The sequence below is a fragment of the Podarcis gaigeae genome, assembly GCF_964106915.1.
Source record: "Podarcis gaigeae genome assembly, chromosome: Z".
NCBI classification, from domain to species: domain Eukaryota; kingdom Metazoa; phylum Chordata; class Lepidosauria; order Squamata; family Lacertidae; genus Podarcis; species Podarcis gaigeae.
Genome location: NC_139691.1, coordinates 30,955,159 through 30,980,910, shown reverse-complemented (window position 1 = coordinate 30,980,910; position 25,752 = coordinate 30,955,159). Strand labels below are relative to the sequence as shown.

At 40.4% G+C, this 25,752-nt stretch overlaps 1 protein-coding gene and 1 long non-coding RNA gene across 13 annotated transcripts in view; one reads left to right on the top strand and one right to left on the bottom strand.

The window, feature by feature from the left end:
• The window catches only part of DACH2 (dachshund family transcription factor 2), a 324,778-nt gene that overhangs the window by 4,748 nt on the left and 294,278 nt on the right, over window positions 1-25,752 (bottom strand). For 5 of the 10 annotated variants that reach the window (XM_083722213.1, XM_083722206.1, XM_083722207.1 and 2 more), the window contains 5 exons: window positions 12,029-12,174; window positions 10,201-10,348; window positions 7,690-7,833; window positions 6,224-6,289; window positions 5,995-6,092 (listed from right to left, as the gene is read on the bottom strand). In XM_083722213.1, coding sequence (XP_083578339.1) covers window positions 5,995-6,092; window positions 6,224-6,289; window positions 7,690-7,833; window positions 10,201-10,348; window positions 12,029-12,174 — 602 coding nt within the window. Of the gene's footprint in view, window positions 1-25; window positions 6,093-6,218; window positions 6,290-7,689; window positions 7,834-10,200; window positions 10,349-12,028; window positions 12,175-25,752 lie in introns of those variants that run through there. The other 5 variants (XM_083722211.1, XM_083722209.1, XM_083722208.1 and 2 more) reach the window with 3 other exon arrangements.
• Window positions 1-25,752, top strand: part of LOC310836827 — a 46,393-nt gene that overhangs the window by 15,507 nt on the left and 5,134 nt on the right. The window contains exons 3-4 of one of the 3 annotated variants that reach the window (XR_014560236.1): window positions 21,295-21,573; window positions 25,287-25,431. This is a non-coding gene — a long non-coding RNA (uncharacterized lncRNA). Of the gene's footprint in view, window positions 1-21,294; window positions 21,574-25,286; window positions 25,607-25,752 lie in introns of those variants that run through there. The other 2 variants (XR_014560237.1, XR_014560238.1) reach the window with 2 other exon arrangements.

Sequence of the window (25,752 nt, the reverse complement as noted above, 5' to 3'; positions counted from 1 at the left end):
CCAAGGTTGGGAAACATTGGGATAGACCATGATCTTAATTAAGCAATGCTGGACAAGAATGGAGCCCAGATACACTTTCCCCTAGTTAGTTATGGACATTCAAGGTCTACAACTCACGTAGCTTGCCTACGCAAGTCAAGTAATGATGGAAAAGATGGGAAATTATGTTCCATTTCCTGATCAATGCTGCATGAGAAACTACTTTATCCCTTATATACCCAGTAGGTCACTGCAGTCTGTGGGAGAACTTCTCCTTCAAGTCCCAAGTGCACCAGAAGCCGGATCCACAGTAACTCAGAGCAGGGCTTTCACTGTGGCTGCCCCTGTTATGTGGAACAGCATTCCTGTTGAGATATGACAGGCAACCACTATCTGCATTTTCCAGAAACAATTGAAGACAGTTTTGTTCCAACAAGGTTTCTCAGCCAGATGACTAGGTCTCTGCCATGGGGGTCTACTTGATATTAATTTTTAAAACAATTGTTTTTAAAGCTTTTTTAATTGCATAGAATCATAGGATTGTAGTGTTGGAAGGACCCCAGGGAGGAATCTAGTCCAACCCCCCCGCAATGCAGGAATCTCAATTAAAGCATCCGTGACAGATGGCCATCCAACCTCTACTTAAAAACCTCCAAGGAAGGAAAGCCCACCATGTCTTGTGGGAGTCTGTTGAACAGCTCTTCCTGATGTTTAGTTGGAATCTACTTTCTTGTAACTTGAATCCTCTGGAGCAGGAGAAAACAAACTTGCTCCATCCTCCTCCACATGGCAACCCATTAGATATTTGGACATGGCTATCATATCTCCTCTTAGTCTCCTCTTAACCAGGCTAAACATATGCAATTCCCTAAACTGTTCCTCATATTTGGTTTCCAGACCCTTGAACATCTTGGCTGCCCTCCTCTACAGACACTTCAGCTTGTCAACATCCTTATTAAATTTTGGTGTTCACAGTATTCCAAGGCAGAATTTCTATCTTCCATACCTTATCCTCATTTCTGTGTTTCTCAGCATGCCTAGCGTTTGGGAATAAAGTTCATTGTTGCCCAGGCAGAGCTGAGAGGAAGCACTTAATGAAGAGCAACAATGAAAGAAGGAAATGATTCTCTGCACATCATTATTACTGATGTTATTATTAACAATATATTATAAATTGCTTTCCATACACATGTCTCAAAGTGATGTAACCCCCCCCCCCCCAGTTAATGCTAGTCTATGCTGCATCAACAGAAGTATAGTGGCCAGATCAAGGGAAGTAATAGTCCCACTCTATTCTGTCTGATAACTAGGTGGGTTGAAGGATGATAGGAGGCGAAATCTTCAGTTAAGAGTCGGAAATAGCAAGCTTAAGATGCTCATTCAAATGACTCTGATTGCTTTGTCAATGTAATTATAATGCTATTATGCCATTCTCAACCCGTATTATTTTCTAAGTACCATATTGCTATCTTTCATTGCTTTATGTTGCCAAGTTCCGTTTCAAGTTCAGAGTATCATTATCTTCCATATGAAGGTAATAATATGCTTTGAACGGAGCACTGCATGTCAATAAACTGATGGATTTGTTTCAGTTATAATCTTGAGTCTGTGATATTTATCACTGGATATGCACCATTCCCTAATTCTCTGGTTTGCCAATGTGCAACTTTGAACTCTGATCAGATCACCAAATTAGCAGCCCCCTGACCCAGTTTGTTAGGAAGTTTGGAAACTTTTGCTTCTGGTTTCATTTAACCACAGTTCAGCAGTACATTGCAAGCCCAAATTGTGATTAATCTATGGTTTGTTGAAACCACAGTTTGAAGCAAATCATAGTTAAGATCATTTGTCAGGTTTGGATAATACAGCAAGCCATAATTAATGGAAAACAGAAACAAAAGCTTCCAAATGCTTCCTTGTAGCCACACCAGCTAAGATCATTCCATTATGACAAACCATTGTTTATTGTGATGTCTAGATGCAGCCAGTCAGTGTTATGTAGTAACAATTTCACATTAGCTGATATTAAGTATACAGGTTTTGTGTCACTATTACCACTATTTACCATTGCCTTGCTTGCAGAACACGGATGACACATATCTGTGAGCAGCCCATAGAACATACAGTGGTACCTCGGGTTAAGAACTTAATTCTTTCTGGAGGTCCATTCTTAACCTGAAACTGTTCTTAACCTGAGGTACCACTTTAGCTAATGGGGCCTCCTGCTGCCGCCATGCCACTGCACGATTTCTGTTCTCATCCTGAAGCAAAGTTCTTAACCTGAGGTACTATTTCTGGGTTAGCAGAGTCTGTAACCTGAAGCGTCTGTAATTCGAGGTACCACTGTACATTATTAGGTGACAATGCAAATGTAAAAGATGTTGATGATAATCAATGTCACTGTGTAGGGAAAGAATGATTGAGGGAGTTGGGTTTGTTTAGCCTGGATAAGAGGAGACTGAGAGAATATATGATAGCCATCATCAAAGATCTAAAGGGCTGTCACATGGAGTAAGCTTGTTTTATTCTGCTCTGAAAGGTAGGATCTGAACCAATGGATTCAAGTTACAAGAGATTCTGACTAAATGTCAGTAAGAACATTCTGATGGTAAGAGTTGTTCAACCGTGGAACGGACTCCCTTGGGTGGTGGACTCTCCTTCATTGGAGGTTTTTAAGCGGGGTTGCTTGGCCATCCATCAGGGATGCTTTAGCTGTGATTCCTGCATTGCAAGGGGGTTGGACTAGATGACCTTTGGGATCCCTTCCAACTCTACAATTCTATGTTACTATGATTGTATGCCTTTTCATCAGGCAAATATTTTTCTTTACTTTCCCTGGGCTTTTATAACTTGAGGAGTTTTACTCCATTTTATTTTATTGCTCTTTTTGTCCTACTTATTTAATTGTGGTGAGTTTTATTGGGGCTTGTATTTTTATTGATATGAGTTTTTTGTTGTTGTTAAACCACCATGGGAGTTATTGCATTTAAGAGTTGCATAGGTGTTGACTTTGAGATACAGATGGATGTTCAATCTGAGACTCACACATTCAAGAAGCACCTTGACGCTGCACTCATTCAATAGGGTGCATGTGGGAACCAGTCCTATGATATTATGCCTACTACCTTATTTCCCACTTCTTTCCCTTTCCCAAATCCACCAAAATCTTTTTCATTGTTCAAGCTTTGTGCAAACTGGTTGAATAAGAAAAGAAGCTAAGGTCAAAAATTCATCCTGTATGGAATGTTCAGGACCTATTGATGTTTCCATTTTATAGCATTTTTTTACTGTATTACATAGTGAAGATTTTAAATAAATCTTTGGGCCATAAACGTATTATTTTATTAGGTTTATCCCATAATCAAATATTCATTTATGTGGGCTTCATTCTATTAAAAAATGAAATTAGACAAAGGTGAGCCAAACTGTGGATTTACAGTAGTTTAAAGCATAATTTAATTCTCTAGGGATAATATTGACAATATAAAAAGGGTATAAATGATATTCCCTAACACTAAAATATGCTTATGAGCCCCCAGTGCATGATAGGCTGTTTTACAACCTACCGTGAAATGCATGACTGCCTTAATAAGCAAGACATTTAGAAAGGGTTTTCAGACCCAGTACATTGTGTAACATGAATAAAGATCTCACAATTTTGCCTGTGAGCCAAATCCTATGTTAATGATGGTAATTTCCCCTTTGGATGATATTTTCTTTCCTAACAGGGTTGTTATTTCATAGTATAGATGTCTCCCTCTGTTCTATATTTGGTATCATGGAAGAAAAGGGGGGGGGGGCTCAGTAATTTTGGAGGTGGGACTCTTCATAGCAATCTAGGAGACTGTCTTATACCTAGTCAGAGCACTGGTCCAGTAGCTCACTACCATCCACATTGACTGGCAGCAGCTGTCTAGGGCTTCAGGCAGGGTTTGTTCCTCAGCCTTACCTGCAGGTGCCAGAGACTGAACCTGGCACCTTCTGTGGGCAAAGTAGGTGATCTTACCACTGTGCTGCAGCATTCCCCTTAATTCTCAGTGCATGCTCATGAGAGCACAGTAATTGGCTCATTTGATGTTGCTCAATCAAATTGCTGGCATTATGGGCACATGCACACAACAGATTTTTACATTTAGTTTCTAATTTTGTGAATCTTGCCCCAAAGCACAGCTTCTATAGGCCAGTTCTTATGCTCTCTAGGGACTTGAAAACTTCAGAGTGTAAGTGGCAGGACTGCATGTTTGAATACACTGCTGTGTGTTCAAATCTCTCCCTACATGTAGAGTTTTGGCGATTAAATGGCAAGCAAGCAAATAAATAAATGCTAGGGAGAAAAGCTCTGCTCTTGTCCTTGATAGTCCTCAGCGAGGACCAATAAAAACTGTCCAATGAGCAAACTATAATGCTAGACTGCACCATTTCTGAAGGAGGGGGTCCCACATATTTGAATTGTTCCCCTTTACTTAGGTCATACAGTAATTTAGTGAGAAGGGGGTTTAGCAAAGCATACTAGCTGATTGGTGCTCTAACTCTATTCCAGATTACATACAGTAAAAACTGGAGCTCTCAAGCTTCAGTCTCATCTTCACCCTTTTCAAGATGTACAAAACGTTCCCCCTTCCAGTGATTCTTCAGGATGGGGTGGGAACAGAGACAAATAGTTTGCCAGTTCTGTTTCTGCCGCTGGCAACACTGGTGGTACCCCATGTTGACGAGAGGCACCAACGTTATTTCTTTTAGCTGCATAATGCAACATGAGAGCAAGAGCAAGAAAGCAATGCCCTCACTCTGATTTGGTTTCATGATGAGCCAACAAAGCCAGTTCAGAGTGAGGACAATAAAATGGTTTTGTGATGATATCATGAAGCCAAACCAGAGTGAGGCTTATATTTTCTGCTGCAACTAAAGCAAAACATGGATGCTGAACAGTGGCAGGGAATGTGGTTACTGCTGCTGCCAGAACTACAAAGTGGTGGCAAAGAAGGGTACCTCCCACCATTCTAACTTTCAATTTCAAAATATTCTATTTCAGAAGATTCTGCTCAGGCCTTCTTTTAAGGTCTCACTGATTTTGTCAAGACTTTCCAAATGAAATCACTGGCCTCTAAATGTGCTCAATTTAATCACCCTACAAGTTTGCTGTTATTTTGTTTTTTAAACGTGAAGATTTTCATGTTTTCTGTGTTAGTACATCTGTAATATTAAGGAGTATTAACTCTTATTTTTATAGAAGAAGAGAAAGATGAAACACCAGCATGGGTTATTATTTTCCTCTTTTTTGCACCTACAGGCTCTTACTAAATGAAATATAATAATATACAAAAGTTAACTAAGGTATAAACATGCAAAAGGAGAAGTCTCCCTGCGATCATAAAATGATGTTATTTTCTGTTCAGCAGTTCATGTTACTGCTGTTCATGCTAATTAATTAAAGGAGCTGTTGCTGTAATGTGCAAACAGGGAATCTGAGAAACTGAGAGGGCTTTTAGGTCTCCGAGTGAAGTTAAGTCAATCTGGGTGCGAGCAATCAAACGTAATGAAATCACATGTCAGTGCTAAGCTTGCAAAAACTGTGAAGTTTGACTGGGGAGTAAAAGGATTATAATTAGATTTCCAATAGGATAATAACTAAATGGCAGAAAGCAGTAAAGAGAAAATATTACTTTGTTAGCTAATGGTGCTGCTGTTCGAGCTTCAGTTTTTATCAGCACCGCTTGTAGTTGTGCTAATTTAATTTGCTTTTATCAGCAAAAAATGTACCACTCGAACGGTACTTGAATGTCATTTGCAAAAATCATTGATCTGAAGGTGCACTTAATGACACCCAGTATGTTTATTTTATGGGAAACGGAGATTGGTTGATAAAAATTGGTTGATGCACCATCCCTGCATTTGGCCCCGCAAGTGAGTTATGGCAACTGAAACAGAAGAACATTCAAATGTGAATCTTTTCTTCGGCTTTACAATGCAACTGCCTGCTGGACGCCCACACAAGAGTGAAGAGTTAAGACTTGCATGCTGAGGAAACAGTGGTGGTTTCCAAGGGCAAGACCGGCCTGAGAGATTTTGCTGCTTGAGACAAACGATATCTGGAGGGCCACAGGTGGAGAAATCTGTGGAGAAATCTGTATGATTAGAATTTCAGAAGCATCTTTAGGGCTGTGTAGGCTTTGTTCCCATTAATTGCTAGCTTGCTGGGTTAGAAACGAAAAAAGGATAGAAGAAGAGACGAAACATACCATACCTTGCATTGGCGCACTGTCATGTTGGGTTCCATTGCGTTCCGCCTCCATGTCTGGAATCCCAGCATCTGCAAAGCACAATTTGTAGTTATATGTTGTGAACTGCCCTCAGATCTACAGGTATAGGGCAAATATACACATTTAATAAATAACAACAACAACAACAACAATAATAATTTACGTAACTGCAATATCTGAAGAAAGTTAAGCACAGATCAAAATAATATTTCATTATGTTTATACTCCACCTTCTCCCCATGGGCTCAAGCTTTCCTCTCTGTGTCTATCCTCACAACCACCTTGTGAGGTAGGAGTTCATGACTGGCCCAGTGAATTTTCTGGTCTTTGGAGATATGCTACAGACTGCTGAAAAGTTTGGACAGGGACAACTCTGTAAGCATACTTCCTGAACTGGGATTAAAAAGGATTCTAGATTTTAACTTATTTGGGAAAAGTACATTTCCAGAGCAGTTTACTGCAGCAGCCTAACATCGCTGCACCTCATTCTCAGTTGTTCCCTTGATACAGCAAGGACCGCTTCTTTCCACGCAAACCTGACTGACCAGGTAACGGGATCCACATCCACATCGAGAGCCAGTGTGGTGTAGTGGTTAAGAGAGGTGGACTCGTAATCTGGTGAACCGGGTTCGTATCCCTGCTCTTCCACATGCAGCTGCTGGGTGACCTTGGGCTAGTCACACTTCTCTGAAGTCTCTCAGCCTCACTCACCTCACAGAGTGCTTCTTGTGGGGGAGGAGGGGAAAAGGAGACTGTTAGCCACTTTGAGACTCCTTAGGGTAGTGATAAAGCAGGATATCAAATCCAAACTCCTCTTCTTCTTCAGCAGAATCCCAGGAAAATGGATTTAGGATTGCAGTTGTGCAGCACATTTCAAACCCAAGATGAACTGATGGCATGCCAGAATAAATCCCTCTACCTGTCTTTGCTGGCTCAGCTGTTGGAACTTAAGAAGGCCTAAGTCCTGAAAAAGCTATGTGATTGGGAATGTGATGGTGCAAGGAGACAACACTTATTCCAAACCTCTTTCAGCTCATTCATATGACCTGGCAACTGTGACAAAAAGTGTGGTTTTACGTTAAGCTCTTTTTAAAAAGGGCTGCTTTCCTTTTGCCAGGCTTGGGCCGACTCAGCCAGCAGTGGCCACACTCCTGTATGGGGTTTGGAATGTAATTAACTTATGCCTGCTTAATTTAAGCAGGTATAAATTCTGCTGGCTTCAGATACTTAGGCTTGCTCTGAAAATCTGACTGATGAAGTCATCTGGCTTTTAAAATGTTCTCCTGTTGTGATCTTCTTATGTAGTGCTGCATTAATCTTCATCGAGACTGTATCTTTTCACACTTTATAAACTGCTTTGAAAGGTTGTACTCCTGAAAAGCAGTATAATATGATTTAAATGAACGAACAAATAAATGAATTCACCAGCGATGCCCGACTATCACGTTACCATTTAGCATCCTGAGACTATCGCCTGATGTTGCCTGTTTAAGTGCCTGTTCCGCTTGCTCTCTCCTCTTTGATTCAAACTCAAGAGCTTCTTGCAATTTTCTCTTGGCTTTCTTCTCTTTCTTCAAGCGCTTTTGAATTATTGCTGAAAGATGAAAACACAATTATGAAAGCATTAATGGGACCTTCCCTGGGAATATAAAACAAATATATTTCTCTGCTGACATTCCAGTTCTGCTTTTGGTTTACAAGACTATTACACCCTCTTTCTCCATATAAACATTCTTGAAAATTAGATAATGGTGATTCTGCTTGCTACACGTTTGGGCATCAAAATGAAAATCAATCAATCTATCTATCTATCATCTATCTATCTATCTATCATCTATCATCTATCATCTATCTATCATCTCTCTCTCTATCTCTCTATCTCTCCATCATCTATCTATCTATCTATCTATCTATCTATCTATCATCTATCTATCTATCTATCTTCTATCTATCTATCTATCTATCTATCTATCTATCTATCTATCATCTATCTATCTATCTATCTATCTATCTATCTATCTATCTATCTATCTATCTCTATCATCCATCTCTATCTATCTATCATCTATCTATCTATCTATCTATCTATCTATCTATCTATCATCTATCTATCTATCTCTATCATCTATCTATCATCTATCTATCTATCTATCTATCTATCATCTATCTATCATCTATCATCTATCTATTTAAAAAAAAATACATCCTGCCTTTCCATGAATCATAAGCAGAGTGTTTAGCAACAACAATAAACAACAATAGTAATAGTAATACTACTTTTAATCATAATAATACAATTAAAACAAAGACAGAATCTGGAATGTCAAATTTCTTTCCATTTGGAAAAGGAAAGCACACCTTCGAGGTTTTTGTTCTGCTTTTGCAAAACTCAGAGGGTTTGATCTACTCTAGATAATTAGAGTAGACCCACTGAAATCCATGGGACTTTCTTTGTGGGGGAAAACAAAACAATAGGTTGGATCTACACTGTCATACTTAAGAGAATAAACTATTATATTCTCAAAGTATAGCCCACTCTATGTAGCGCTAGGTCTGGAACCAACCCACAGTTTTGATTCCCCACCCCACTGCCACGATGCTGAATTATTTTTTGTGACCTGAATTTCATCACAATCTCACAATCTCTCAATTTGCTATGAACCTCAAATATTTAGCCAGTGAAATGTGAGCTGTACATCACATTTGAAATGTAAGTCTGTGGTATTATCTTCTTCAGATTTTAATTTTATATTCCAAATTAATTTTTAGCCCACATATCAATGGCTATCAATAATGGGCCATTATTAAGCTGTTGAATGATTATTTGCATGAATTTGTATATATAAACAGACATAAAATCCCAGTTGTTATAGATAATAAACACCAGTTTGCTATTTACCAATTCCATGCTCTTTATAGGTAAGCTGAATGTGAGGGATTACATATGAACAAATACTGCTCATGAATAAATGTGAACATGAATCTGGGGCATATGTAGGCTATATGACCTCAGTAAAGACCAAGCCCAATGTCACCCAAGCCCAATGATTTCTTAAGGAGATGTAATGTGCAAATACTTTCACTGCTGACCAACACTGCCCCATTAACCTAGGCAGTGTTGGTTAGCAGTGAAAGTGCTTCCACTAGGAGTAAGTAAGTAAATGAATAAAGATCAATTTGTGCATTGAACAGACAGGTGACCATGATCAGAGCAAGTTGCTACAATCCAGTTACAGCGCAGCATTGGTTTATGGTTATATTTGCTCCCATTATAGAAGGTGAGCACTACAAAATTGCATCTGAACAGAATAATGACATTTAGTAGTGATGGAAGCTATTTAATGTATGATATAGAACACCCCTCCTTTATTGCTTGCTCTAGTCCAGAGTTTCCCAAACTTGGATCTCCAGATGTTTTTGGACTACAGTTCCTATCTTCCCTGGCCACTGGTCCTGCAAGCTAGGGATGATGGGAATTGTAGTCTAACAACAGCTGGCAACCCAAGTTTGAGAAACCCTACAGTCTACTCAAAACCAGAGCCCATCAAAGTTGCTCCAAAGCAGTGGTGAAAAGAACATCAGGAGATCTGATCACAGGTTTTCTATGTTTTGACACAAAGATGTCATCAATGTCATAAAAATATAAGAGGAGCCCAGCTGGATCAGTCCAAAGGCCTATCTAGTCCCACATCCTGTTTCTCACAGTGACCAACCAGATGTCCCTGGAAAGTCGACAAACAAGATATGAAGGCAACAGCTCTCTTCTTCTGATGTTCTCAAGTTTCCCTCTGGCAGCCTCTCCCTGTTTCCTTCTGTGATACAGTAAGAGCACATATAGAAGAGGTGAGGCCATGGTGATCCAAATGAATTAGGTTTAGATGAAGGCTTGGTGGATAGGAAAAAGGAAGGCTTCTAACCATAGGGAGCAGCATGCCAGAAATCAGTTTTTATTTTGGCTTACCTCTGTTTTGCAGCTCAGCAGTGAGTTGCCTTTCCAGACTCTCTCTCAGTTCTCTCTCCCTGCACAGCTCCATCTTCAACTCTTTCTTTTCCTGCTGGATCTGTTTCTCCTGCACTCGAGCATTATCTACAGCAACTTTCAGCAACCCCTGTTAAAATAGGTGCACACAAACCGATCCTGAAAACAACTTTTTAATGGAATGGTAGGGCTGAGCTCAGGCGAGGGAACTATGGGTGCTGTTTTATTTTTTGCCTTGTCAACATGATCACAATTCTGGTGAATCTAGTGGTTGACATTATTGTTGGATGACATCTGGATGAACAATCCCATTCAGAGTCTGCAGGACACAAATGCTTTACTACAGATCCAGGCTCTGGCTAATGCACACCCCAATTTCCAGCCTCATACATCAGTGCAATACAATATAGCAGTCTTTCTCAATCTGGTGCCCTCAATATGCTTTGGTCTGAAAATCAAATCTTTCCTGACCATTGACCATGCTAGCTCAGGCTGACGGAAGCCGTATTCCAAAGCATATGAAGGGTTCCAGGCTTAGAAAGGCTGCACCATTAACTAACACAGATTCCCACTATTATCTTAGCACAAATTCTCCAAATTTCAGCAAATACTGGATTCACCCAAAGATTTGTGTTACTGGAAAAATAAATATATTTTAGGGCCAAATGGTTTTTGCGGGAGAAGATTTAGCAGCAATGGCTTAATCATGTTCCCTCTCATCCTCATGCATCAGTCTTTTTCCAATTTAGGGGCTTCCTCATTTATTTCAGAACTTGCATACATTGTTTAGAGTTCTCAGTCTGAAATACTTGTGGAAGATTTTGAAGGTGGTGATACTCATGTGTGCCTGATGTCCCTTGCATGTAAGAGCTCCATGGGTTGGGGGCATTCAAATATAGTGGAATTGCATGTATCAGCTGAAGTCTTATTGCTAAAATCTATTGATGAATGAAGGATTAAGTGGACGTTGGCAGATGATCCATAAATAATCCAGGATATGCATTCTAAGGAGAAGAAGTATTTGTTAGTTGATTTATTTAAATGATTTCCATCAAGCTTTTTGACTATAAGATCCTCAAGACAGCTAAGAAAACAAATGACAAAAAAGCAAAAGGTAAAAAGTTAGGTTGAAGTGCTTGCAAGCATATAACATTTGTAATACAATATAATATCACACACAAACTTTCTACTTTTCACAATTCACGTTAAAATCACCATCCATTTTAAAAAAAAATGAGATTCTGAAATTAACAAATAGTTGACTGAAACTGAATCCAAAGTTCCCACCATAAAACAAAGTTCCCAAATCCTGACTATATTATAGATAATAGAGATTTATCCTTCCCACATATTTGATCTCCTATACATGAGCACATCTTTCATATAATAAGGCATATGGGTTTACTACAGCCTGTGTATTATTATTCCAATACAAAATAAACTCAGTTTCTCTGAGAACATTTTATCTTGTTTGCCTCCCTTCCCTGGCTCCGATTACATTTGTTCTTTCTACATGTATACTTGTTCCCAGGTTTCCATTATCCAAACTGCCAATTCAGGAGGGTTTTTGACTTTTTCTGAACTTGACATATAGTCATCATACCGTGTAGTCATCTGGGCAGCTGTTGCCAGTTGTCTTTTGGGGACACCACTTCTTTAAGATAATCAGACAGACTAGAGGAACTCTTGATAATTTATAACCAATAATTTATCTTATTTCTGTTAATATTTGATACCAATATAATTTGATTTTAAGTCTCTGTCATCTCAATGCAGGGTGGGATGTGGAATAATCACTGGGGCATTTTACCTGTATGTTGGTTAATAAAGTTTCTACGGAGGACAATCCATCTGCAAAAAGAAAAGGTGCACGGAAACCAGGAGGAACACTCTGCCCAGCCAGTTGCATCTTCTCTAGGGCTGGTGCCATTATTGGGATGCCAATCTGCATCTCTTCTGTAAAGACACGACAGAGAAGGAACAGATTATTACTTGGGGAGCAACTGAGGCAACATCTTTAAAAATGACCTGGGTGAAAGAATTGAGGGGATGCTCCCAAACTGGAAGGGGTAGCTAGCTCATTCCACAGAAGACAGAAGTAGGATTTAAGATTAACTTAACAGACTCACAAAACTAACGAAACGACTTTCAATAGGGAGAAATGTTCTAGTCCAACCCCCTGCAATGAAGGGTTGTTTTATATATATATATATATATATATATATATATATATATATATATATATAATTAGTCTGTGAAGAAGCATGAAGAAATTTTCTGAGAACCGATGGATGAACCTGTGACCTTGTTCTTGTCTTTGATGCTGCTTTTGCCCTTCTTCTTCTTCTTAAAAAAAAAAATATTTGGTTTTCCAAATTAATATTTTACAATCGCATATCCAACATACATCATAAAAACAAGATTCCAAAGAATCCCCTGAACTTCCCTCCTCCCCTTTGTGGGTCCTATTGTTAGCCATTTCCTCCCTTTTATAATAATCCAAATCTTTTACATCTCCATTATAATCCAAAATTCACCAAGTGTTAGTCCACTCTTACTAACGATTTTAACTGTTTACAATGATTCCCCCCCCCCAGATAAATTATAATCCCCCCCCCTTCCTTATTAAAATTTTGGCTTTCTGGAAAAAAATAAATAGGGAGAAATGTTAGGCTCTGCACTTACAGTAGTGGAGCATGGAAGTTGGGGCTTAGCTACCTATCCACACCTATGAAGAATCACTGATGGAAAGGGGGCCCCATCAGACAACTGCCCCTTAACCAAAGTTGCTCTGGAGGGGACAGGATCATCTTGGACTTCCCACTCAGGTGGGAATGGATCTCATTATTATCAAGGGCCACAGGGATGAGTTCTTCATCGATAGCACCTGGGTGGGCTACTCGGAATCAATATTCACCTTACCATTGGAAATAGGCCCAAGAGCCTCACAGTCTCCACCATGGCCTGAGGACTGAGGACTTCAGCCAGTGCAGCATTTGTCTAAGCTGGTTTAGCAATGGGCGTCATGTGTATTTTAATGAACTGAGTGGAGTAAAATATTAGGAGTTATGGAAGAGTGGAGAGAGACTTTGTGAACTTAACAGTGTTTACCTTGTTTACTTAGCTGCTATTTTGTTGTTAACATTGTTTTACAGATTATAAATATTTGTTGCATACTATGATATATAATGTTATGTAATATATCTGTTATACAATATGACCTTCGCTGTAATTGTGATATTTAGATTGTTTTATACATTGTAATTGTTTACTGATAATTTGCTAATTATTTTAGAAATTGCATAGAAATACAATAAATCAAATCAAAATCAAATCAAATGAGGTCATCTTGCAGTTCGAGAAAGGAACAATTAAAGGAAGGAAAGAAATGAGATAACTTTTTTTTTTTTTTTTAACTCGGAGACTTCTTTGTCCTAAATAGACAAAGCAAAAAACAGAATGGAGTAATGAGAAGTAATTTGGTTCTAATAACAGGTATAATACTAACTATAATCATGTAATGTTTAAAATACAGTCAAAACTGCTGGATTTTACATAAAACAAAGACTGTGCACAATCTTCACTGCGTTGAGAGTCATTTTTGCTTCTCGTTGGTCATATTGTTTCACTCTTGCTTATTTAAAAAGGATTAAAAGAAATCAGATTTTTGCTCCATCGCCCTTTTTGCTGGATGGATGAATTCAATGCTTAATTCTTTTTAATCCCCTTTGCGATACTCAGTGATCATGTAACAATGGTAATTTGGGGCTGTGTGTATTCTGTAACCACACTGTGCGAGTTCAGAAATTAGTAATGGGTGGACAGCTCTGTATCCTGTATGAAGGTGCCATACAGCCATGTGAAGTCAGGCCACTGATTCATGCATCCTCGTACGTAAATATTTTATATTTATAGGATTGCTTTATTTCATATTTTAATTCTAGATGTTATATTTTAATGGATTAATAGGATTGCTCAGTATGCATTTTAATTATGTAGCTCTGTATTTTAATGTTTGTGTAATTTGTTTTTATTCATGTAAACCAGTTAGAAGCCTATTTCGGCATTAAGTGCTACACTAACAACAACAGCAACAAATTCTAGCAATGATTCTCCAGGATCTGAGGCAGGGTGCACAGATTTTAGGAGTGAAGTTTATAGAATCACAGAATTGTAGAGCTGGAAGGGACCCTGAGGGGGTCATCTAGTCCAAACCCCTAAAATGCAGTACAGTGGTACCTCACAAGACGAATGCCTCGCAAGACGAAAAACGCGCAAGACGAAAGGGTTTTTCGTTTTTTGAGTTGCTTCGCAAGACGATTTTCCCTATGGGCTTGCTTTGCAAGACGAAAACGTCTTGCGAGTTTGTTTCCTTTTTTCTTAAAACCGCTTGAAGAGGTGCAGTTGCGACTGACCGTGCTTCGCAAGACGAAAAACCGCGCAAGACGAAAAGACTCACGGAACGAATTAATTTCGTCTTGCGAGGCACCACTGTAATCTCAGCTAAAGCAGCCATGAGAGATGACCATCCAACCTCTGCTTAAAAACTTCCAATGAAGGAGAGCCCACCACCTTTGATTGTCAAACAGCTCTTCCTGTCAGAAAGCTCCTCCTGATGTTAAGTCAGAATCTCTTTTCTTGTAACTTCAAGGCATTGGGTCCTACCCTCTGGAGAAGGAAGAAACAAGCTTGCTCCATCTTCCATATGACAGCCCTTGAAATACTTGGAGTCAGCTCTCATATCTCCTCTTAGTCTCCTCTTTTCTAGGCACACACGTTCCAGCTTGTCAATATCCTTCTTAAATTGTGGCACCCAGAACGGGACTCAGTTCTCCAGGCAGGGTCTGACTAAGGCAGAATACAACAGTACTATGACTTCCCAACTATACTTCTGTTGATGCAGCCTAGAATAACAGTTGTTTTTGCTGCTGCATCACACTGTTGACTCATGTTAAGCTTGTGGTTTGCTAAGACCCCTAAATCCTTTTCACATGTGCTACTGGCAACCCATATGTCCTCCATCATATATTTGTGTAGCTGGTTCTACTTGCCTAAGTATAGAGCAAAACATCTGTCCCTATTGAAATTAATTTTGTTAGTTTTGATCCAGTTCTCTAATCTGTTCAAGTCATCCTGAATCCCAATTCTGTCTTCTGCAGTATTAGCTACCCATTCTAGTTTGGTGTCATCTGTAAACTGGATGAACATCCCCGCTATTCCTTCATCCATGTTGTTTATAAAGATATTGAACAAAAGAAGCCAGTGCCACCCCACTTGTCCTTTTTCCAGGATGATGAGGCACCATTAGTAAGCACTCTTTGGGTACAATCAGTCAAACAGCTACAAATCCACCCAACTGTTACCTTGTCCAGCCCACATTTTCCCAGCTTCTCCACAAGAATATAACAGGGAACTCTGTCAAAAGTCTTACTGAAATCAAGATACACTATGTTTACAACATTCCCCCGATCCATGAAGCTTGTAACTCTTTATATAAAAGAGATTCATTTGGCATAACTTGTTTTTAAGAAACCCCTTCAGGGTCTTAGTAATCACAGCATCCTTTTCTAAGTGCTCACAGACTGACTGTTCAATTATCTGTTCTAGCACCTTTCTTGGTATCAACATCAAGCTGACTGGTTTGTAGTTATTTGGGTCTTTTCTCCCATTTCTGAAGGTGAGGACGATGTCTGCCTGCCTCCAATCCACAGGGGCCTCAGCTTTTCTCCAAGAATTCTCAAAGATTATAGAAAGAGGCTCTGAGATTACATCTGCAAGCTCCTTTAGTACCCTTGGATGCAACTCATCAGGCCCTGGAGGTTTGAATTCATTGAAAGTAGCTAGGTATTCCCTCACCACCTCTTTTCCTATCTTGGGCTGCAACACCCTCCTTACAATATTTATTTTGTTATCACCAGGCTGGGCATTGCTTTCTTTTTTTTGATGAAGACAGAGGCAAAGTAGGTGTTGAACAGTTCCGCCTTCTCTCTGTCACCCAATAGCGTTTCTCCATCTTCTCCACACAAAGCACCTACCACTTGCTTGCTCTTCCTCTTGCTTCAAACATAGCCAAAGAAACCTTTTATTGTTATTTTTAACCTCTCTTGCAAGCCTGAGCTCATTCTGAGCTTTGGCCTGCCTGACCTTCTCCCCGTAACTGTTGGCTACTTGTGTTATATTCTTGCTTTGTGATTTCCCATTTCTTCCATTTCTTATGCATGCCATTACTACTACTATTACTACTACTACCACTATCATTATCACTATTATTATCTGATTATTTCTCAGAGTTTCTAATAAGATTCTGTCTTCTCAGCACATCAGTTTGGCTAATATTTTATGAGAAGGTATGATCAATCTTTCTGCTATTCCCCCCAACCCTATCCTCTGGTTACACACTTAAAACAAGTTCTTCCCAAGTCAAAGACTACATACCATTTCTCATGCTCAAATAATTCATATGCAGGGTCAAGTCATTAAAATTAATTGTTTATGCCCAAAACCACTCCTCTGTGAAGCAAGGTAAACTAAACGCATCTTGGAGAGGTGGAGGGAAAGACGAGGGGGAGAGCAAGCGAGCGGGCGCAATGAATGAATTGTGGATAAACTGCTTAAAACAATCTAGAAACCTCAACTGCTTGGGAAGGGGGGGCATGGGAGGGTGGGGGAAAGTAATGCTATTAAAATGGCCAAAAGGAAAATTCATATTGACTGCAGAGACAGGGCACACCGTCTATGGTTAGTAATGTTGCTGTAGAGTAGATTGAAGTTTCAAAATGGCATTAGTCTTCTTTAAAGAGATAGACACGGCTAAATTAGGTGCTGCTGGCTGCAGTGAGGATCAAATGCAAAAAGAAATCATATTTCACCCGAGCTAGTCAACAGCAGGAAAATAAATAGAAATATAAGAGCTATGCAGGCAATGATTCATTTTGATAATCTGGCCCAAGAGAGACACAGGGAGACAGCATCCAGATCTAAGCTCCCCACCAAAAGACAAATAGGAGACGGAGGGTGGAGACTGGGATGACAGCCTAGCAGAGGTCACATCGATTTCTACCAGCGGTTTTCACACAGATGAGATAACCCTGCACTCCATTTGCCCCATTGTTCATATCCTACCTGTCCCACAAGCCATAAATTTCCAAGTCCCCGAAAAAAGGGGCAGTAAAGAAGAAGGATTCTACTTATGACTTCTTATGATTAAGTTTTTGTGCTAACCAAACATGGTTTGCCAACCAAGGTCACATTGCATGTTAAAGTCCGTAATAGCTAGGAAAAGACTAGGGGAAGCATATTATGGTTTAGCGTCTATGGGTGGGAAAGGGAGAGGGGTGGGGGAGAAAAGAACCCCTGTCAAACAATTCATCATTTTCTCCTCCTGATTGAAATCACACACTGAGAAGATGAATGATATAAGCATTAGAAATCTATTTCAATCTTGTAATAGATCTTCACATCTGAATGGTGCCCCCCTTTAGGGCTACCTTCAACAGAAGCACATGGAGGGAGTAGAGCTGTATTTGTTAATTTGTTAAAGACATAAAAATCTTAATTGGCAAAGTGATGATGCCATGACAACCACAACAGAAAGGATAAGTATGGAATGTCCCTAAACAGGTCACTCTCTTTGTGGGTGGAATACAAAGGCTTTGATGTGTGTGTTTGAATTTTAACACCCACTATTCACGATCTATACATTGAAAGCTGCCACCCATGGGGTGGCAGAATAAACAGGAAATAAAACTAGGACCTAACCAAGGGCACAAGCAACACTGCATTTATTCAGGCAAAGGGAAGACTGCTTTTATGGAGCTTGTTTGCCATACCTTGTAATAGCATCCTAGATTCTATTCAGAGGGCATGGTTTTAATTTCTAGCACTCATTCCAGATGAATAGGCATCCTGTTAGGTTGTTGTTGTTGTTTTACATGTATTGAGAAAGAGAATATAAAGCAAAATACTCAGAATGGATAGCTCAGTTGGTAGAACATGACACCCTTAATCTCAGGGCTGTTGGTTTGAGCCCCACATTGGGCAAAAGATTCCTGCACTGCAGGGGGATGGACTAGTTGACCCTCACGGTCCTTTTCAACTCTATAGTTCTATGATCCTAAGCCCAAAATCACACCCAAAGCTGTGAAAGCATTTACTAGGATTGGGAAAGCATGTGTAGCTTTGAGATTTATGTTTTAAGTTTTGTTTTTGTTTTTTAATTGTAAAAATTTAAAAATCCTCTTCACATAAGAGGATTTTACAACCAAAATAAACCATAACACAAACAAGAACATGACTTTTCTTTTCATTTATGTTAATCTTCTTTTAACTCCTTGTTCTTAACCTCTTCAATCACATATATATCTTTAACAATTTTCCAAATGCTGCCCTACACCTCCCTTCCCCCATTCTCATTACTTCCCTTCACCCATGTGCGATCTTCTCAACCTAATATTGTTTCTTGTTGTGTTAACAAAAGTTTGTATTTGTTGTCATGATATCATCTTGTATCCTTGCGCATTTTACCTATTGCATATTAAATTTAAGCTCCAAAACCAAATCTTTCCATGTATTCCTTTATGTACTCCCACTCTTTGTACATTTTTTTGGGTTGGAACAGCCTCTAATTGTTGCCATTAATTTTGCCATCTCCACAAATTCTCAGATTTTAGCTCATCATTCCGATATTTCTGTTATTTTTTTCTGTTTTCCAATTTTCAGCCAATAATAATCTAGCCGCTACTGTTGCTTAAAGGAATACATTCCTTTTGTCTTGGGGATGTCACTGTTATTACATGTGTAGCTTTGAGATTTGGGACACACACACACACACACACACACACACACACACTGGACATTATCTTTGGCAGGGCTGTGCCCCAGTAGCCCTAGTGGAAGAGTTTCCACTGGATCCAAATTCATCACAGCATTTCAATTTCAGTCAACAGCTAGCCAGTGGCGTAGCGTGGGGGGTGCAGGGGGGGGCGGCCGCACCGGGCGCAACATCTGGGGGTTATGGTTAGGCGGCACAAATCCACGGGTTAGGGGGCGCAAATCCACGGGTTAGGGGGCGCAAATTACTTGCCTTGCCCTGGGTGCTGACAACCCATGCTACGCCACTGCAGCTAGCTGCTTCCTATCCATTTAAAGCAGTATCCCCCAAAGAAACCTGGGAATTGCAGTTTGTTAAGTGTGCTGAGAATTGTTAGAAAACCCCTACTCCTCTCACAGAGCTACAATTTCCAGAGTGGTATAACCACCTATCCATCTTTCATTGGTACTCTGGAAACATTAGCTCTGTGAGGGAAACAGGGGTTCTCTCCCTTAACAAACTACAATTGCCGGATTTCTTCGGAAGTCATGCTAGTGCTTTAAATGGATAGCACAGATACGGCCTATGTATAACTCACTAGTGCGCAACCTGTGGCACTACAGGTGTTGCTGGAATACTACTCCCCATCGTTCCTGATCGTTGGCCATGCTGGATAAGGCTAATGGGAGTTAAGTGTGCAACAACATTTGGAGTGCAAAAGGCTTCCCACCCCTGGTGTAACTGAACTGAACTGAGTTCTTCTGTTTAACCTCTCACCCATCTTCTTCTCATCCCTCTCTTGCTTCCTTTGCACTGGGACAGGAACATAGCCTTTTCTTATTACTCTGTAAAGTGCCATTGACCATGATGGCTTAATACTACCATGACAAATGTCCATCTTATTAAATGTCTACACTGTCACACACAAACGCACACACAAAGATGGGCGAATCATTCAGATTAGATCCCAGCCTCGCAAATCAGCTTAGGACTGGCATCGCTCTGGCAGTGTCAGTGGGTGAGGGCTCACAAGGGGGAACTGTCCCACCCACCTCAGGTTGCCTTCAGCCAGCCCCCAAGTGTCTGCCATCTTACTTACAATCAGAACATGATAGCTTTTCTAATATATAGATATAGATGATATAGGTATAATTGCATTGTAGAAACATATCTCCCATTAGGCATTGGTAGTATTCAGTGGAGACTACTCCATTAGGGCTAAGGGGGAACTGTCCCACCCACCTCAGGTTGCCTTCAGCCAGCCCCCAAGTGTCTGCCTTCTTACTTACAATCAGTCAGAGGGCAGCACTGCCTATCAGCCTCTTCCTCCTTAGCCTCAGTAAAGAACTCAGTAGGAAGGAGGACTGGGAGAAATCTAAAATTAATTGATTCTGCCTGTCACTGGCTCTAGTTCCAACTACTGTTTGATCTCCATGCTTTTACCCTATCCATCCCAATGGGCACCAGACACCACTGGTAGTACTGAAATAGAAGTTTTGATTTCTCTTTCCATAATGTCTGCTCTTAACTAATGCTCTCTTTCCATAATGTCTGCTCTTAACTAATTTGGCCAATCTGCTTAGGCAGACTGCAGACTACCTTCCCTATGTGCCAGTGCTTTTGACTGATAACTACACAGACAAAAAGAGGGCTAGATTATCTTCCATTCTGGCCACTGCACAATCTGTTCAGGCAGACAAATAACTTCCTCCCAAGCAGAACTGAATGTATCATCATCATAATCTTATATAGTATCATCACCATCATTTTATATAGCATCATCAGTGTGCATGGCACTTTACAAGAGGTACAAGATGATAAGTTCATGCCCCATGGAACTTGCAACCTAGAATTGAACAAAGTGGAAAGAACAGAAAGAAGGGGAGGCAGGGTTAAGAAGGGAAGCTATATTAAGAACACGAGGAAACCCCTGCTGGATCAGGCCAAAGACCCACCTAATTCAGCATCCTGTTAACACAGTGCCTCCTGGAAGCTGGCATGTAGGACCTGAGTGCAACAGTGCTCTCCCCACTGGCAATCCCTGTGAAACTGGTATCCAGAGGCTTGCTACCTCTGAGAGTGGAGGGAGAACATTGCTATCATGGCTAGTAACCACTGACAGCCTTATCTTCCATCAGTTTCTCTAGCCCTCATTAAAGCCATCCACGTTGGTGGCTATCACTGCCTCTATGGGGAGTTCATTCCACAACTTAACTATGTGCTGTGTGAATAATTATTTTTCTTTTGTCTTGTCTTTAATCCGCCAGCGTGCAGCTTCATTGGATGGTCCTGAGTTTGAATATTATGAGAGACGGATTGTATTCTTTAATGTAAACTTTGCTCGTGTGCCAGGAGAATAGGAAGCATGACAAACAATCAGGGAATTCCTGAGGTGGGAAGTGGGAGACACGAGCCACCTGGATGTGATCAAGACTGCAATTGAGCAAATACATCCCATGAGAACATCACAAGATGAGTGTAATGTTTAGAGCTGGCCTGAACAAGTACTTCCCACTGAGGCCAGCTCCATTGGCTCACCTCAATGTGCACGTCACAGAACTATCCTCTGTCACAGAAATTAGTGGAGATGTTCATTTGAGTGGAGGCTGTGTGCACATTACTGATGCGTGTCTACTTGGCCTTAGATAAAACTTTGGCATGAGGGCTAAGCTATGCTTCATATGGTCAAGGCCATCAATAGAAGTGCATCACTTGTGGGGCTGCCTGCCCTTATCAGGAATCAGGGAAGGGATATCACATTGGCCCAAACCACCTGTTGGCAGAACATGGCTCCTGGTGTCTCAAAACAGAAATGTTTGTTTTGCTTGAATATTGTATAATTAACTGAAAATCGGGGCTTGTGTTTGGAGAGGTGGGGCGGGGTTACATATGCTTCAGGTTACATATGCTTCAGGTTATAGACTCTGCTAACCCAGAAATAGTACCTCAGGTTAAGAACTTTGCTTCAGGATGAGAATAGAAATCACGCAGCGGCAGCACAAGGCTCCATTAGCTAAAGTGGTGCTTCAGGTTAAGAACAGTTTCAGGTTAAGAACGGACCTCCAGAACAAATTAAGGTCTTAACCCGAGGTACCACTGTACTTAGAAATATAGAACTGTAGAGTTGCAAGGAACCCTGAGGATCATCTAGTCCAACCCCCTCCAATGCAGGAATATGCAGCTGTCCCATACAGGTATTGAACCTGCAACCTTGGTGTTATCAGCAGCATACTCTAAGCAACTCTGCTGTCCAGCTTATTATATACCTGGGAGTGGGGGGGGGGGAGATGGGAATGACAGTCGGGAAGTAACAGTTGTTATTATTAAGCGTGTTCTCCTTCATGGAGAGCACGTGTTGCGGTGGGGGCCGCCGGGACACTCCAAAGGTGGGGGCGGGCTAATTGATCGTTGGCCACTGATGCGATTGGGGCTTCCCTTGTTGTTGGGAAGAAGTTAATGTTGCCATTTGTTGATTGACAGCCAGAAATGCTAAAACTCCTTGCATGAGGCTAGGGCTTCCTCTTTTTGCCCGTGCATCGGATTGCCCGTCCCCCCCCTCCCTAGAATTAGGGTTGTTCACTTTGACCTTGCTATGCCTGTCATGTGGTTGTCTGCTTTTGAGGCAGGGGCCCGGCAGGAATTTTGTCCATCTGGCTGATTGGCTGGGGCCATTTGGTTTTTGCCTACTGCGTAGCAAATCGTCACAACTTGTAAGGTTGCGGTTAGGCATTGGTTTATGGTTTGGTTGGTTGAGGGGCATGGATTGGCTGTTCCTGCCCCTCTAATGCTGCTGCTGCAAGGGATTCCGTTAAAGGAATTGGGGGCTAACTATTGCTTCTCCACTCTGTCAAGGGGGCTCAGGCCATAGCAATGAGCTCCTGGTTGCATTTGGGCTGAGGGCAGGTTCCCTGCTCCGTCGCTACCCCCTTTTCTGACTTTCGCATCGTGCGGAATGTCAGACTGTCCCCCATGGTGGGGGCAGATAGTTGCAACCAATGCCTAAGCAACCACTCACAAATTTGTATTTTAATAAAGTTGTGGCCAAAATTATGCCAAAAATCTTAAACAAAAATTCTGTGTGATGTGTGAGTTATTGGGGTGGCCCTGGGGACCTCGACACGCAAATACTATTATTACTTAGTTGCCTTACAAAAGTGACTCAGAGACTTGCAGCACAGTATAAATGCTAAAACCAACTACAACAAACGAATAAAAAGCTTTAAGAAACGCACCTATATGAATTAAAAAAAACTCCGCGTCTTACTGAACCTGGCCCACCTAAACAGGAAACAAGTACTTAAAAGCACTTGGAACCCTTCAAATTAAGGACCAAAAGATAAAAAAGAAAGTTTTTTGCCTAGTGCATTACAATAGATGAATATATGCTTAGGAGATAACTAGCTTTGGTTGAATTCATTAGTGACTTCAGTCCATAAATTGCCAAACAGCACCAGCAGCAGCTAAAATACAGTTCAGATCAATTGCAAACTACACCCAACCCAACCCACTTTATTATTTTCTATTTTCATTGTCTTTTATGTTAGAATAATACATTTTTTGTTGCTGCTGTGGGGCCTCTTAAACATGACATAGTTGGGCATGTCTTAATCCAGCCCTGCTGATTATAGTTATCAGATCTTGCTATCATGAGACTTACTTGGGAAAAAAAAAAAGTCTGATGGAAATCCACATTCCACCCTGATTCCACCTCTGTGATTCCATGAAATTTCACATCCATTTTCAAGTCTTCAAGGACAAGGCTATCTACCTTCAATGACTTACTAGCGCTGCAACCTCCTCCCTCGCCCACTGCTTCTGCTTTCATTGCCTCTCTGCCAGGAGGTGAGTCGTTCTTTTCATCAGTGAAAAAGAGGGATGCCTCCTTCTAACCTGGCAGAAGTCAAGCCACCCCAAATTTACTGCTTTAACCTTGCAATTCAAGTGCCAAATTTAAAGTCCAGGTTGTTTTTCTTAATTACACCCCCTGAATGTGCAAAGGGGTCAAAATGAATGCAATTTGAGGAGTAGCTGATTAATCTGGTTGCTGAGTGTTAAATCAAACTTTGGGATCATTTTAACGGTATGATTTATATTGCCTGGTGCTGTGGTGCCTTCCACCTCCTCCAGTGGTCCGATTTGTGATAAGGTGCTTAAGGAATGTGTGCACATTTCGAGGGCATCCCAGAAGCATTGCAAAAAGCATCAAATGAAAAAGACAGCTAACTTGTAGATTACCTTATTTGCCAGTTAAGCTTAGTTGCACCGCCATCTATTATTGAAAGCCTTAGGTATGCACAACATTATTTTTTATAGACAAACAGGAAGCAAATATCTGCCCCAAGATATTTACAATCTAAAATTCTATAAAAAGGGAATGATGAGAGGAAGAAGAGGAAAGTAAACAGGATGAAGAGGTTATTTTTTTAGTTGCACATACTTGCACATAGGCCCTAATACAAGTTCTGCCCATCAGGAGTAGGGCAAAGTGACTTATCTGACTTGTCCTCTCCCACACTAGCTATTCGTTTATTTCAATTTTGTTAAAAACCCATAAGCTACACGTGTCTGCCCCTTAGTTACAGTACAATATGAAGGCTAATGGGTTGTGCTAAAGACTTCATGGGAATAGTGGGTTTTGATGAGGGGCTTTAAGGAACAATGAGACACCAAATGGGTGTTGCAGGAGGCATGTCCAGGCATAAGAGGCAGCAAGGGAAAAACAATGGAATCATTTGAAGTGTTTGTCTATTCATTCAAATCAATAGGTTCTTTTCCATACAGGTATCAACTGCAATTTTCAACATACTGATTGTGAGGATTTTGTTCAAACTGTATTTCTAGTGAATCTGATCTGAAGTTCTTAGCCTAATACATAGATTAGAATGCAGTTATATTTTGTTTTTCACACTTCTCCCAATGCTGCAATAGATTTCTCTGCTAAACAAATGTACAACAAAACTGCACTTTTGGAATAAAATGTGTGGAGAAAAAAATGTGTAATTTAGTATAAAGTCCACACCAATATGGGTATTTTAGATGGGGTTAGGGGGGGTTAATTTGATGCAGCTCACATTTAAAGATGAACTTATCTAATTTGCATTTTCCAAAACAATTGGCAAACTGAAAGCACAGGCACACTTCGGAATTTAAACCTCTGTGACAGATTTATTCATCCTTAATATTAGAATACAATGCATATAAAACATATGTGTTTTGTAAATAATAATGTTAATTTTGCGTGTATGTTTGTTCTCTTTAGTTTCAGATTGAGAGATTGATGCAGAAACAGGACTGAATGGCCTTATCAATGAACACAGGCAAAACTGACATGGTCTGGGAATAGAGTGATGCATCTTTGTGCGCGTGAACCCACCCACAGTTTTACAGAGCTATTCTTGTCAAAGGTGTTTTAAACAAACAATCACTTAGAAAATATCAGTACAATAGCACAAAGATTACCCTGCAATGCAGAATTATGCCAATATACTTGTTAACAATGATACCTAGGTAATTTATACAGTCGTGACATTTACCTGCATGAAGCTCCCATTAATAACACTGAAGATTATACCTATTTATAACTGGGTACATATTTAAAATAAATTTTGGTGCCATAAGTTCCTGTCAACAGTTGTGTGTGTGTGTGTGTGTGTGTGTGTGTGTGTGTGTGTGTTTTTAAAAAACTAATTTGGACTTAAATCTTCATGGTGAGAGGGAACAGAAAT